This window comes from Marmota monax, unplaced genomic scaffold (assembly GCF_021218885.2).
Source record: "Marmota monax isolate L192 unplaced genomic scaffold, Marmota_monax_Labrador192_F-V1.1 WCK01_AAM20220418_F8-fsc00159, whole genome shotgun sequence".
In the NCBI taxonomy this organism is placed as follows: Eukaryota; Metazoa; Chordata; class Mammalia; order Rodentia; family Sciuridae; genus Marmota; species Marmota monax.
Genome location: NW_026694999.1, coordinates 4,001,470 through 4,016,149, shown reverse-complemented (window position 1 = coordinate 4,016,149; position 14,680 = coordinate 4,001,470). Strand labels below are relative to the sequence as shown.

Below are 14,680 nucleotides of genomic sequence, written 5' to 3'. Positions count from 1 at the left end.
GGTATCCTGAAAAGTATAAGCATTACTTTAAAAAATTACTTTAGATACAAAAAAGGGAGACCAACATACCACTTTTAAGTATTGGATAATTTAATATTGTTCAGTACCAATACTACCCACAGGGAGATACAGATTCTATGCAATTCCTATCAAAATTCCAATGACCTTGGGGATTTTTTGCAAAAATAAAAAACCCATCCTAAAATTCATATGAAATATCAAGAGACCTGACAAATGAAAATAACCTTTAACCAGAACAACAAAGTTAGATAACTCACACTTTTTCAAAACATAATATTAAAAGCCATAATAATTTTTTAAAAGTGTGGTACAGGCATAAAAACAGACTCCAGTAGAATACATTGCCAAGAAATAAACCATAACATATATGATTGATTATTGTTCATCAAATGCTTGTGGGGAAACTGGGTATCCACTGCTAGTGGATTAAATTATCTCTCTCAAAAACTCATACATTGAAGTCTGAATCACCTGTACATCAGAGTATAACCTTATTATTATTATATAATAATCATCATCTTAGTTAAAATGAGATTATACTGAATAGGGCAAACACCAAATCAAATATGACTAGTGTATTTATCATAAGGGAAATTGAGACAACAATACATACAAAGGAGAACATCCCAAGACCATGAAAACAAAAACAGGGTGATATGTCTACAAACTAAGGAATACAAAAAGATTTCCACAAGCCACCAAAAGCTAGAAGAAACGCAAGGAACCTATCTCACTCAAAATCCTCAGAAGGAGTTAATCATGTCAATACATTGATCTTGGACTTCTAGCCTCCAAACTGTGAGACCACAGGTTTGTGTTATTAATTCACCCAATGTGTGGTACTTTGTTATGGCAGCCCTAGCAAAATAATAAACTGACAAGCAAAAGAATCAGATTGAACTTAACTTTACACCAAAAGAAAATTTAACTCTAAATGGATCAAAAAATAAATATAAGAGCTGAAACTATAAAAGTCTTAGAATATAACAGGGGAAATCTTCTTGGCAGTGGATTTGGCAATGATTTCTTAAACATGACACCAAAAAACACAAATAACAAAAGAAAAAAAAGATATGTCAGAGTTATAAAAATTAAAACTTCTGTCTATCAAAAGCACTATCAACAGAATAAAAAGGCAACTCACTGAGAGAAAATATTTGCCTATCATATACATAAGGGATTGATATCCATAATATATAAAGAACTCCTAAAATTCAACAGCAGAAACACAAACAACTCAAAAAGTGGGCAAAGGACCTGAATAGACATTTATCCAAAGAGGGTATAAAAATGCTCATGAAAAAGTGTTCAACATCATTAGTCACTGGGGAAATGCAAATGAAAACCACAGTGAGAAACCACAGCATACCCACTAGGTTGGCTGTTATTTAAAAAAAAAAAAAATGAAGAACAAGTATTGGCAAGAGTATGTAGAGATTGAAACTGTTATACATTGCTGGCAGGAATATAAAATGGTGCAGCCACTGTGGAAAACTATTTGGCAGTTCCTCCAAAAAGTTAAATAAAGAATTACTATACAACCCAGAAATTCTACTCCTAAATATAAACCAAAAAGAATTCAAACCAAGGATGAGAACTGATATTTGTATGCCAATGTTCACAGAAGGATTATTCATAGTAGCCCAAAAGTGGAAAAAGCCCAAGTTTTCATCAATAGATAAATAAATGGGTAAACAAACATGGTGTGTGTGTGAGTGTGTGTAAATATCATTCTGCCTTAAAAAAGAATGAAGTTCTGATACATACTACAGCAAGAATAAATCCTGAATACACTGTGCTAAGTGAAATAGGCCAGACACAAAATAACAAACATGGGATGCTCCCACTGATATGAGCTATCTAGACTAAATAAATTCATAGTAGAACAGACATTATCAGGGGATGGGAATTATTAATGGCTTAATGAATATGATTTGTATAATAAAAAAAAAGTTTGGAAATAGATAGTGGTGATGATGGATACACAGCATTTTAAATAATTTGGTGTCACTGAATTAAACATTTAAAATGGTTAAAATGGCCAAGATATGTATATATACATACATATATGTATATATATATATATGTATGTACATAAGTTTGTGTGTGTGTATACATATATATATGACATTATCAAGATTAACTGTGAGGCCAACTGAAGAACAGGTCTGTGAAAATCTTCAGTTGTGGTCTTGTGGGGACATCTCAAAGTACAATAGAAATATGATCTGATTGTGCCAATCACCCCATTTGCCATTATAGATGACTTAGCTGAAAAAGTAAAACATTTCCTGATCTACTGTAATGTATAACTAAAACAACACACACACACACACATACACAAATAATAATAATAATAATAATAATAATAATAATAATAATAATAATAAAACATTTCCTGACCACTACAATGTAACAGATCCTGTGCTAAGCAATGGGCATGCATCCTCACAACTACCCTCTGAGGGATGATTGTCCTCATTTTGCAAACCTTAAGTACAGTCAGACCAAATCATTTGCCGTTCCCTAAAAAAAAAAAAAAAAAAAAGTCTTGCAGTAGTTACCGAGATGGCACTGAAAGCAAAGAAGGAAGCTCACTCCTCCCAAGCTGAAGCCAAACTAAAACCCTTAAAAAACAGAAGGTAATGCTGGAAGGTGTTCACAATAACAAACAAACAAAAGAGACCCACACATCCCCCACCTTAAGATACTGTGGATCCAGAGGCAGTCCAAATATCCTAGGAAGAACACCCCAGGACAGACAAGCTTAAGCTTAACCGCTCCATCATCAAGTTCCCCTGACCACTGAGTCTGCCATGAAGAAGCTAGAAGACAATAAACTCATGTTCATTGTGGATGTCAAGACCAAGGATCACCACAAGAGGCTAAGAAGAAGCTCGGTAAGACTGAGTAGCCAAGGTCAACACCATGATCAAGCCGGAAGGAAAGAAAAAGTCAGATGTTCATTTGACTCCTGATTATGATACTTCGGATGTTGGCAACAAAATCAAGATGGTATAAACTGAGTCTGGCTAATTCTAAATACACAGTTTTTTCATCATTAAAAAAAAAAAGCTGGGTGTGCACCTCAATGGTAGAGAATGTGCTTAGCATGCACACACACAAGCTCCTTACACTGTCAGACATCGATGTTTATGTTTATTTCTGATCCCTGTGGCTACAGTGTCACACCTCACTCTCTAGTTTCAGTCCTCTCATTCCCCAGGGCCCCTTCCAATATCAACAGTTCTAAGTGCTTCAGGTTGTCTTGCTTAGAATTGATCATTTCCCCTTCAGACTGCACTTAGCATTTTGTCACTTAAGAAGATGCCTTCGAGGCCCCGTCTCCCCTAAGAACGTTGTAGGTTCCTGGAGAGCAGTAGCCAGTTTTTCTTGGTCTTTGAATTTCCATTCATGCTTCCCAAAGAGACTTTCCTTCAGAAAAAACCTTGAACGTTAACATTTTTACAAATAGAAGGACTGAGCTTTAACAAGGAGCTCAAACCTAAGGTTATAGGAAACTCATTTGTACCTCATGAGCAGAATCCAGACCTGATGGGTCTGCATTCTGTTCTCTCTCCCTCTACTAGTGACTTCTGTCCTTCTAGCCCTGTTTATAAATTTGCCTTCTGAAATCACCCAAACTCCATTAAGGGAAGCATCTTAATCCCTTTTGCCCTATTAAAAAATTTACAACCAGAAATATTGCCAGTCTCAAACTTCTCTTCCGCCCCAGTTCTCTCTAACATCCTGATCAGAGCATAAGATGTTCAAAGGAGATGATTCTTTTCTGATCTTTCCCTGCATACCTAGTATCTAGCCCAGTGCCTGGACATAGCAGGCACTTAATAAATATTTGTGGAATGAGTAATGAACCACTGTTTTACTTAAAAGACCCAAGGCCATGGGGAGGAATTAGCAAACCATGAGTGCAGGAAGCCATCCACGAATTACATGAGGATCTTCTCTCGGCATGGAAACCAGGGAGATTTAGGTCTGGCCTTGGGAACTATCTGTGGCTCTCCCTTGGCAATAGATTGCCCAATGCATGTGATCTTTATCTCCACTCTGCTAGGAAGATTGCTCATAGTAGCTCTGGAGATGGGCATAACCCATTAGGAACTGGACAGCCCACCTTTAACCTCTTTTGATGAAGAACATTCTGTGGAAGGCCTTTGATGTCTCCCGATATAAATAAAGCAGGCGCGGTTTCCATTTTGCCATAGTCTAGAAAGCTCGATCCGTCTGATCTGCTTGCCCATCCTGTCCCCCACTTTTGAAAGTACTTTCTGTGTTCTGTGGGTTTTTTCTCCATTCTATTTTTCTTAGCTTTTATTTCTCAGCCATCCCATTCCACCGAGGGGAACCCCATTTCCACCACCCACGCGGGTCGTGGGCAAGACACAAGTTCTCATTTGTTGAGCCAAGACCTCTCTCTCAAGCCAACTGCATGACCTGTCCCACACCTACTAACCACCTTGCTATTTGTGCCACACTCTGCTTCTCTTGTATCTCTTTTATCAAAGCCTCCTGTGTCAGGAATAAATAAAACCATATTAGAGCTGAGCCTGAGTCCTCTTGCAGACCTAAAGAAAACATTTGCTCTGTGCCAGACCTCTTCCCAATTCCAAAAAGAATTCATCTCTATAACTGATGTCTATAATTCTGTCATGCACCATGATTCTCTCTTCCTTCGTTTTTCTCCTTCTTCTCGCACACTCCTAGTCAGATACCACCTCACTTTCTAAGCTGTTGGGCCTCTCTCAGGACTCCTGTACACGTGTTAATGATGCTAAGCCCTGAAGTTGAACATGAAAGAAGTGAAGCCTGACAATGATCTCTTCTGTCATAGACTCATTTAGTAATCCACGTCTAGATTTGGAGCGTGTATATATGTGTAAGTTGCTGTGCCTTCAGCCACAGATGCAGAGCCCATGGAAAAAATTGAAATCATTTGCCAATAGTCTTGTCTACGTTTTATTAAAAAAAAATTTTCCAATGAATAAATAAGTTGGAGGATCGTTCTCTTGGAATGGTATTTACCTGTTCATTTTGATGGAGTCATGCTTGGAGCAAAGGAAAAGCTACAAATGTGTGCAGAAGAGGTGGCAATAAGAAGATAAGGGGGGGGGGGGGGAAGCCAGCGAGAATGGCCGGATATTAGTCTTATCTCCAGCTGCCTACCTTATCCTGTAGTGAACTCTCAGCATTTCCTCTCTGGCACAACTTTCTGCTGGAATTTACACAGATGTAGACAATTATGCCTTTGAAACTTGAAATTTGGCTTCCAAAGCAGTTTATCCCTTTGTCTACACAGATGCCATTTAAGTGAGAATTTAGAAAATTCAGTAGTTTAGAAAATGGTATCCTCCATCCCGGCCCCTCTCCTTTCAAGCTCATAACATCTGAAAACAAGAAGAGGGCCTCCCATAGGCTTGGAGTGCCTCCACCTGCAGATTTGGCACGTTCGCCAACATGATGTCCTTGACTTGTGCGTGTCCTTGTCTTTCTCCTTTTCCAAGAGCAGAGTCCCTCCAGTGGGTGAGTTCAAATGCTGGCTCACAAAGAAATTCAAACCTGTCCCTCTGTGGCCAAGTAGCCATGCACCTACAAGCAGCTGCCCTCCCCCTACTCCAAATGTGGTTCTAGACTCAATAATAGTACCCCAAAGATGTCTTCAGTATAAAAATTGATACTGGTTCTCTAAGGAAAGTGTATCCATGAGTTAAATGGCTCAGGAATGAACAGAGATGCTAGGCACACACTTATAATTCCAGTGACTCTGGAGGCTGAGGCAGGAGGATTACCAGCCTCAGTAGCTTAGAGAGACCCTGATAAAAAGAACTGAGTATGTAGCTCAGTGGCAAAGTGCCCCTTGGTTTGACCAAAGTAAATTAACTAATAATCAATAGAGAGGTACCTGCCCAGAGTTCTAGTAGGTGTTGTTCATGTCACAGACAGCTTGAAAAAAAAAACACACTGGGCTCCAATAAAGAGTTAAAATAGGAGCTTTCTAAGAGTGTGTAAGGCTCAGGACAGCTATAACAAAATTTAATTTGGACTTCCAATTGTTTATATTTTACCAGAGAAACACCATCACACATGAAGAAATTGATTGTACAAATACAAAACCCCTTTTTTTTTCCTGTGCTGGGGACCAAACCCAGGGTCTTATGCATGCCAAGCAAGCACGTTACATCCCAGCCCCAGAAACAGCATAACTATACTATTGGCTCCCAAGATCCCAAAGGAAAGTTTCTTCCTGGTCCTTGTTTTAGGGGAATGGAGAAATGGTTAAAGGAGTGAGTAAAACAGGTACATTCTGAGGACCAGCCAAGTTCATCCCCTGTTTTTGATCTCCCATGTTTCTGAGAAGAAGGAAGAAATTCATTTATAAGGCTTAGGAAGCAGCCATTTTCCCTAATTCAGGCTTCAAATCTGGAGTTGATAGGTTCCGGGAAAATGGAAACCAAAGTCCTTGTATGTATCTACTTTCAGTTTTGTTAGTTTGTCGTTTGGTTTTGCAAAGTGTCATAGCTTTCCTTGAATTCAGAGAGGTCTGTAGGCCAAACCAGGTTAGGAACTGTAGTTCTGTATTCTGCTTTATTTCACATTACCCTTACATCAAAGCATCACTGAAACTAGTAATGGAAGATGAGCCCAAACTGTTGTCAAGTTCCCTGAATAAGGAAACTCATATGCACCACATGGATCTCCTCCCAAAATACATTATACCAATTTCTATTCCTAGAGTAAGTGAAATATGAACCATCTCCCACCAGCACATCATCCCTGTCCCTCATCATTTATTCCTTTCATGATACCCAGTATTTTCAAATAACTTTCTCTGCTTCATTTCCCCACACAAATAAGAATGGGCCCAGTGGGGGACATTCTTCTGTTGTGAGAGACTCCCTAGCTTATCTACTCATTCCAAGCAAAAGAACTTGATGCAAATTGTCAGTTGGGTTCATCCTATTTTTATTTCCATTGTTAAACATACCTAAAGAGCTTATCATAATCCAGGACTATATAAAGGCCTAAAAAAAAAAACTGAGATAATGGAACATAACTAGCTTGTATACTAAGTACCCAACTAAAAACACGATCCAACTGTACCCAAGGCTGCAGTGTGACACTGGCAGCAGGACTGGTGCAATCTTAAGGCGGGAAGATTTGACAAAGGACCTGTCTCTGCCCAGATTCTGTTGCTACCTTTCACTGTTTACACTTTTGACCTGGAACTATTCAGTACTATTCAACATTTGGAAAGAATTCTTCTCTTTTTTTTTTTTTTTTAACTTTTCAAAGTTCAGACTTCATGTAAAGGATCTTCATCCAATAGAGTATTTCATGGATAGATAGTCTTTCCCATTTTGCTCATCCTCTAGGGAGACATTTAATTCATCATGCAGGGGAAAGGTTAAATGATGACAACAGGTATAGATCAAGACCTGTCACAGCCAACCTGGAACAAAAGGTCATCATGTCCTCCTGCCCAGGGCCATAAAGTTTGCCCTGTACCACACACTGCATCTGCATCACCTGCCTGGGATTCGATCTCACTTCCCACCAGGATGGTAATGATAGAAAGTTCTTGAAGCAGCAAGATAACAAATTCCAAGTTAACCACTATCTGAAAAAGAAAAATCTCCCACTTCTAGAGATGGAGAGCTCCCTGTATTGTATTATCAACATGTTTCTTTTCTGAGGAGAGCTGAAGTCTGCTGTTTGACAGGCTCATATTCTCCCACATATAAAGTAGCATGTTTAACTTCCTTCATTTTCTCCAAAGATTGTGTTCAAACTCAAGGCATCATTCTAACCACATAATCGAAAAGACAATGTTATTACCTAATCTATAGGAATGTCAGGAGGTAGCAATACAATAATATTTTTTTAAGTGTCCTGTTCAACATTCTTTCCTCTTTCCACAGATTCGGAACGTGGCAGCGAATCTCTGCGTGGACAGTAAGCACGGAGCCACAGGAACCGAGCTGAGGCTGGACATTTGTGTCAAGGATGGTTCTGAAAGGACGTGGTCCCATGAACAGGTACGTGAGAAGTCACGTACGAGGAGGCAGGTGGGGGTCTGAGGCAGGTGTGGAGGGATGTGGTGGGAGCAAGTCTCCAGGTGGAACACGTGGGACCTGTAACAAGGTGGTGGATCTGTCACTGACCAGCTCTGTAGTTAAGTGAATCACTCTACTTCTTTCTGTTTCTTCTCAGAGCCATTGTGGTAATCAGTTGAGATATGGATACAAATATGCTTTCAATTATAGGAAGGATGGTAGAATTGTCCGCTGTGACATGAATCTAATTGCCTTTCCAAGAATGATACTTTTCAAGATGAAAAAAAAAAAATCCTGCAGAGTGCTAGGAAAAGCTTCCAACAAAATTTCATGATTTTGATGGAAGACTCTATAATGTTCTGTGTTTGGGATCTCATCTAATTTTCTTTTTTCCTTTTGGCTGTGTATCCAAAAGAAAAACACATGCATCTTTGTTGTTGTAGTAATAGTTGTTAATCTTAGGCATGAAGGATAACTGGGCAGTAACACCCCAACATGGACTTCATAGGATACTCCATGTATGGCTTTTGATTGAAACACATTTCAATGCAACTCAATTTAGGTGGGGTGTGATTCTAATCCAATGTGAAACTTGAAAGTTCTTATAAGGGGTTTTCCTTACACTATGCCATTGGTGAAAGAGAAAAGATAGTAGGTAAAATCCTGTCTGCCTCCTTTTATTGTTTAATTTTGAATTATAAAATATGTCAATAGGAAAATATAGAAAATTTAGCAGATATTTATGCATGCATTACATGGATTTAATAATGATTGACAGCTACTGCCATACTTTAAAAAGAAAAAAATGAAATAGATACCATTAGAGCCCTTTCTCCATCCTATTCCCCTCTCCCCTTTGCAGAAGGATTCATTCCAAGGTCAGGGTAGTATGTTTTACGAGTACTTCAATTTCCCAAAATTGTTCATAGTGCCTTTCTTATGAAAACTGAAAAAGTGAGCAAGAGTTCCCAAAAGGCATTACTGCGCTCCTACAGCTGTACTCCTTATGTGTCTATCTTGTGTACTGGACCAGGAATAAGCCCAGTTTGGGCATGCTTCAGTTGTGAAGAGACATCTTATGTCTCATTCAAGGCAAAAAAAAGAAAAGAAAAAGAAAAGCTTCGTTAAAATTATTAGTTGTATAATTACCATGATCAGCCTCGAATGCTAAGGAGTTGTTCATATACAGAGATTCAGTGTGTTGGCACCTCCTTCTCTCCACTCCCCTGCCCTTTCCTATCTCACCTCCACCCTGCATTACAGTCAGAGCACCAGGATGCTACAAAAACAGCAAAAGACCATGTCCAGAGCACAGTCCAAAATCAATCCAATCAAACAACACCTCCTGTCAGCCATCTAACCACTTACCAGTCCTTACAATTTTACCCCTCAACCTCACTATGTTCTAGAAGGATCATGAACTTTGTAGTCAGCCCAGATTTCAGTTTAAACTATGTGGCCATGTGAAATTGTTCAATTTTTTTAGGCCACAGTTTGTCCATATTTAAACAAGGATAATACCCACTTCCTGGGTGGGGTTATATGAGAAGGAATTATAGCCATGATACAACAGCATCTTGCACATGAAGTAGATGCAGAAAAAATACATTTCCCTCTGCCTTCTCATACACACTCATAAAGTTACTTTATGCTAATATCAAATCAGAAATCCCTCTTGGGTCCAAGGCAGTGATGACTTTGGCTCCATTTGTTCATTCCCAGCATAGTCACCAAATACTAGTTACCATTCTCTCCAACATATCCTGCAGTGTGGGACACTTACCCACTGGGTTTTACAGAAGGTTCTGTGGCTTCAGGATTTAATGATAACAATCAAATATTAGGGTAAGCAGACTTGTTTCTTCCTTTCTCTATCTATCTCTTTCTATAAGCACCACAGGGATGTTTCTAGAAGAACAATGTTGGCTCTTACCTCCAAGGAGCAATTCTGACTTCAGTCTGGGAGCAATAGAGAATGCTCAGGAGGTTATCAGTCAGACTGGCATCCAAGGAACAAGCGTGTATTTATAAAAGAAAGAAGAAAAAGGAAGAAGTTATATAGAAAAGATTTGACTCTTGAGCTAAAATTTGTCTCTACCACTTCCTATTCAGCCTATCCAGAGAAAATTAATAATCCAGGGAAAACATTCTAAACCAGCTGTTTAGTATGAAAGATACCTGCCTGGATGCCTGAATCAGGTTGAATATTTCCATTCAGTAATATTCTAGAATGAAATTGGCTCAGGTCTGAAAATTCTATTTGACAGCTAAAAATGAATATAAGCAAAACCAATTCTATTACACACACTTTAAAAATTATTGGTTCATTTTCCCCCCTTAGGCTAAACTGCAAAAATCTATGGCATGTAATTTAAGAAATGGTCACCAGAGGGCAGCACTAGACAAGCAGAAAACTACATGAGCAGAACAAAAGCATGGGTTTGTAAAGAAATAGTTGCAAGGAATAATAATAAAGAGGAGGCAGAGACAAGGTACAGAGGCAGGGAAGGTGCAGAGTGGCTCTTTGTCCAAGCGGCCACATTTATTTATAACAATAGGTTGCATTAGGTCATTAGGACCATAACCACATTATTGTTTAGAGTATCAGTAAGGTTGCTTATTCTGCAGTTACATTTCACAGTTACAATATGCAATGTTAGGAGCATTGTGCAGTCCTTAAGAAAGTCCATTGTCTGAAGTTACTGTTACGTGAGCAGCTCCAGGAGCACCAGAGCTTGATGAAACATCGTAGTTATCTAGTAAACAAGTTCTTCTATTCCCAGGAGCTATGTGCCTGCAATCAAGGTTGAGGCTTGATGAGGCTCTAACAAAGAGGCATCTCAGGGCATTGCCATACCAGCTAGACATAGCACATATATTAGCTATATTATTAAATCCTAAGAGAGATTACAGGCCATTCTAGGGGTGGGAAATAGGGTGCCTATTAACCCCTGGGAGTTTTCTCACCTGAGGAACGCTTCCCTGTACATTTCCACGGTCAGAATCTCTACACCGGTTAATATAGGTCTTTTTTTTAAAAAAATTCTCAGTCTCTGGAGATCCCCAAAATGAAGCTACCAGATTAAAGGTTGACTGGAGGTAAAAAATGATTCCTATTTGAAATATGTCTCATCATCACATATTGACTTGGAAACTAAAATATTACAAATGGCTGCCTTTCCCAGTAATTAAACTATAACCTTTCTTCCATATATTATTCAATGATTTATAAGAGTTATAATTCATTCTCTTACACTTAAATTAAAAGTCCTGAATGAAAAGTATATCAGAACATGAAAATTAAGGACATTCTTTTTTTTTAATTGGTTGTTCAAAACATTACAAAACTCTTGACATATCATATTTCATACATTAGATTCAAGTGGGTTATGAACTCCCATTTTTACCCCAAATACAGATTGCAGAATCACACCGGTTACACATCCACATTTTTACATAATGCCATATTAGTAACTGTTGTATTCTACTACCTTTCCTATCCTCTACTATCCCCCCTCCCCTCCCCTCCCATCTTCTCTCTCTACCCCATCTACTGTAATTCATTTCTCTCCTTGTTTTTTTTTCCCATTCCCCTCATAACCTCTTATATGTAATTTTGTATAACAATGAGGGTCTCCTTAATTCAAAAAGATTTAAAAGGGGGTCCCCATTGGAGTTGAAGTGATTCCTTTAAAAAAATTTTTTTAATGAAACAATAAAATAAAAATGTTACATGGGAAACAAAGGAAAGTCCACTGAAGCACTATTAAAAGAAAATGTCCTTTGTTGCAGAACACTAGTCCTGACTAATCTGGCTTCTGTGAAGGAAGCAGATGTATGATTCATGCTTCCAGGGTGATCTATTTAGCTATTTGATATCACTGGAGCATTGTGTGCTGGCTCTCTGTTTCCTTTAGGGAACAAGAAAGAAAAATAAAAATAGATCCAAGTAAGACTGTAAGGTCTGGAAAGAAGACTCCCTAACTCCCATGATGAGTGCAGAGGAGAGGGGAGGGGGAGGCATTCCCCTTGGCCTACTTTGACTGCTCCCACTCTGCTAGCAGCAGCTCTGACCTCATGCTGGGGAGGAAGCAGAGTAGCAGAGGAAGCAGCCAAGTGCCCCCTTTGCAAGACCTGAAGGAGAGATACACAGAGGTGGAAGCAAGTCAACACCTGCAGGGAAAGGACAAATTCCTTTCCTTTGGGAAAAACACTCTCACCATCAGGACAGAGCATACTCATGGGGAAAAACTGCAAGGAAAATCACACTGTATCTCACCCGATTTCACATAACAATGAAATAAAATATAACTACCCACAGAGAGAAAAAAATATTTTCAATTGTCTCAAATCAGATAGAAGAAGATCAGTGTATTTGTAGTTCCCAGCCTAGTGAGTTTATTCAGATAATACAATACAGACCAAGCAGCATTACACATACCACATGAATATTTAAGCAAAGAAATGAGTTATCACTGTAAATCTATATTTGAAACTATCACTCAAAAGAAGAAAGGGGAGAAATTAACAGCAATTTACTTTCAAACTGATGATACACATTTGGGGTGGCAGGGGGTGGGGAGGATGGGTTTTTTTTTCTTTTTTCACAGGCAACCTGAAGGAAACTTAGATAGTTTTGTCAATAAGATCAGCTCAAGGGCAGAAAACCAACTATAAATGTCACAGTGACATTACCCAGGGCAAAAAAATGAAAATGGCTTCATAATGTCTGCTTGTTTTTGCTTTGACAAGATTGTGCATGGAAGTGTAACTAATGAATGAAAGACTCAATGCCTGATTGGTTTGACATGGCCATTAGGCTAAGATAAATGACAAAGACATAAGGGGAAAAAATCTTAGCTAAAGGTAGGTGCAGAAGAATAAAGCAATTGATATAATTTGAAGATGTATTACCCAGGATGCAGGAACATATTCACCAGGTAATAACAACATAATAGTAATACATAAAACACTATGAAAATTACACTCTAACAAGCTACACATGTAAAACTGAGCATTAAACTGTAACAAACCTAGAAATAAGAAAAAAAAAGTTACCTAAGGATGCCCTGAGATATATTTGTGACAATAGATGAAGAGATCTGAGAGAGAAATTTATCTATTTGCTATAATACAAGTATTCCTTTGGACTTAACAGATCTGTTTAATAAAAAGTTTGTAAAGACTGCCTGCAAGGGCCTGGGGTTGTAGCTCAGCAGTAGAGCACTTGTCTAGCATGTGTGAGGCACTGGGTTCCATCCTCAGCCATGTATATAAATAAGTGAATAAAACAAAGGTCCACCAACCTCTAAAAATATATTGAAAAAATGAAAGACTGTCTGCAAAAGAAGCCTAAACACTTGAGGTGTGGCAGAGGCAAACCATTTAACCTGCAGGTCTGATTTTCCCCAACTATATATGAGGGTCTTTGCTACATAGTGATTACAGTTCCTTTTATCTCTGGCCGTTTGCATATATGAAAACTAAAAAGAGAGAGGAGAGCTGGGGCTGCAGTTCAACCACAGAGCACTTGCCTAGCATGCATGGGACCAGGGTTCAATCCCCAATACCAGAAAAAGGGAGAAAAACAGAGACAGAAAGGGAAATGGATACACCCATCAAAACCACTTGTTCCTACATTGGTCAGATGCTTATAATATGAGGAAAATATTATATTTAATCAAAATAAAGATTCATCAAAGCCAATTGCAGGTTTATAGGTCAGGACACTTACATTTCAATAAAAATTAATAGAATCTAGAATCATCAAAATGAAAAGTTCAAAAAAACAATCATCAATATGGTTTTAGACACAAATATCATAGATTTATTTGATGGATTGAAAAGATTAGCCCATTTATCTAGATAGTTATTTCAACATATTTACTGTTAAGATAACAAGTACACATTTCATTTATTCAATAGAAATTTTATTGAGCATCTACCGTGTGTTATGAAGTGTTCTGGGCACTGGAAACACACATACCACATGAATATTTAAGCAAAGAAATGAGTTATCTCTGTAAATCTATATTTGAAACTATCACTCAAAAGAAGAAAAGGGAGAAATTAACAGCAATTTACTTTCAAACTGATGATACATGGGGGGGGTGAGACCCCCCGCCATCAAAGAGTGGACTTGCAGGGTGAAATACAGAAAGAGTGGACTTGCACGGTGAAATGACGTAAGCGGGGAAGAGGAGTAAGTTCTTCAAAGAGGAAGCATTCTTAGTTGGGTGGACACCTGAACTGAATTTTAAAGGACTGATGATCACTAACTAGGTTGGCCTTTCAAAGAGAGAGATTCTCAGGAACAAAGTCCCAGAAGGAAAAATGCAGCCTGCTTTGTGCGAGGAACTACAAACGTTTTAGTGTTGCTGGAATACAAACTAAAAGGAAAGGGATGCAGCTGTGAAGTACAGCAAAGGCCAGATGGCAAAAAGTTCCTCCTGTGTTAAAATGTCTGAATGTTATTCTCTAAGGGTTGTAGAGATTTGGATTGGAAGAGAACATAGCCAAACAAGCATTTCAAACAGACTTCTTTAGAAGCTGAGAAAGACAGATGTTTGGAAATCCAAAAAGGAAAG

At 38.5% G+C, this 14,680-nt stretch overlaps 1 protein-coding gene across 1 annotated transcript in view; it reads left to right on the top strand.

The window, feature by feature from the left end:
* Positions 1 to 14,680, top strand: part of Galntl6 (polypeptide N-acetylgalactosaminyltransferase like 6) — a 199,582-nt gene that overhangs the window by 160,085 nt on the left and 24,817 nt on the right. The window contains exon 6 of the mRNA XM_046427557.2: positions 7,959 to 8,075. Coding sequence (XP_046283513.2) covers positions 7,959 to 8,075 — 117 coding nt within the window. The remainder of the gene's footprint in view (positions 1 to 7,958; positions 8,076 to 14,680) is intronic.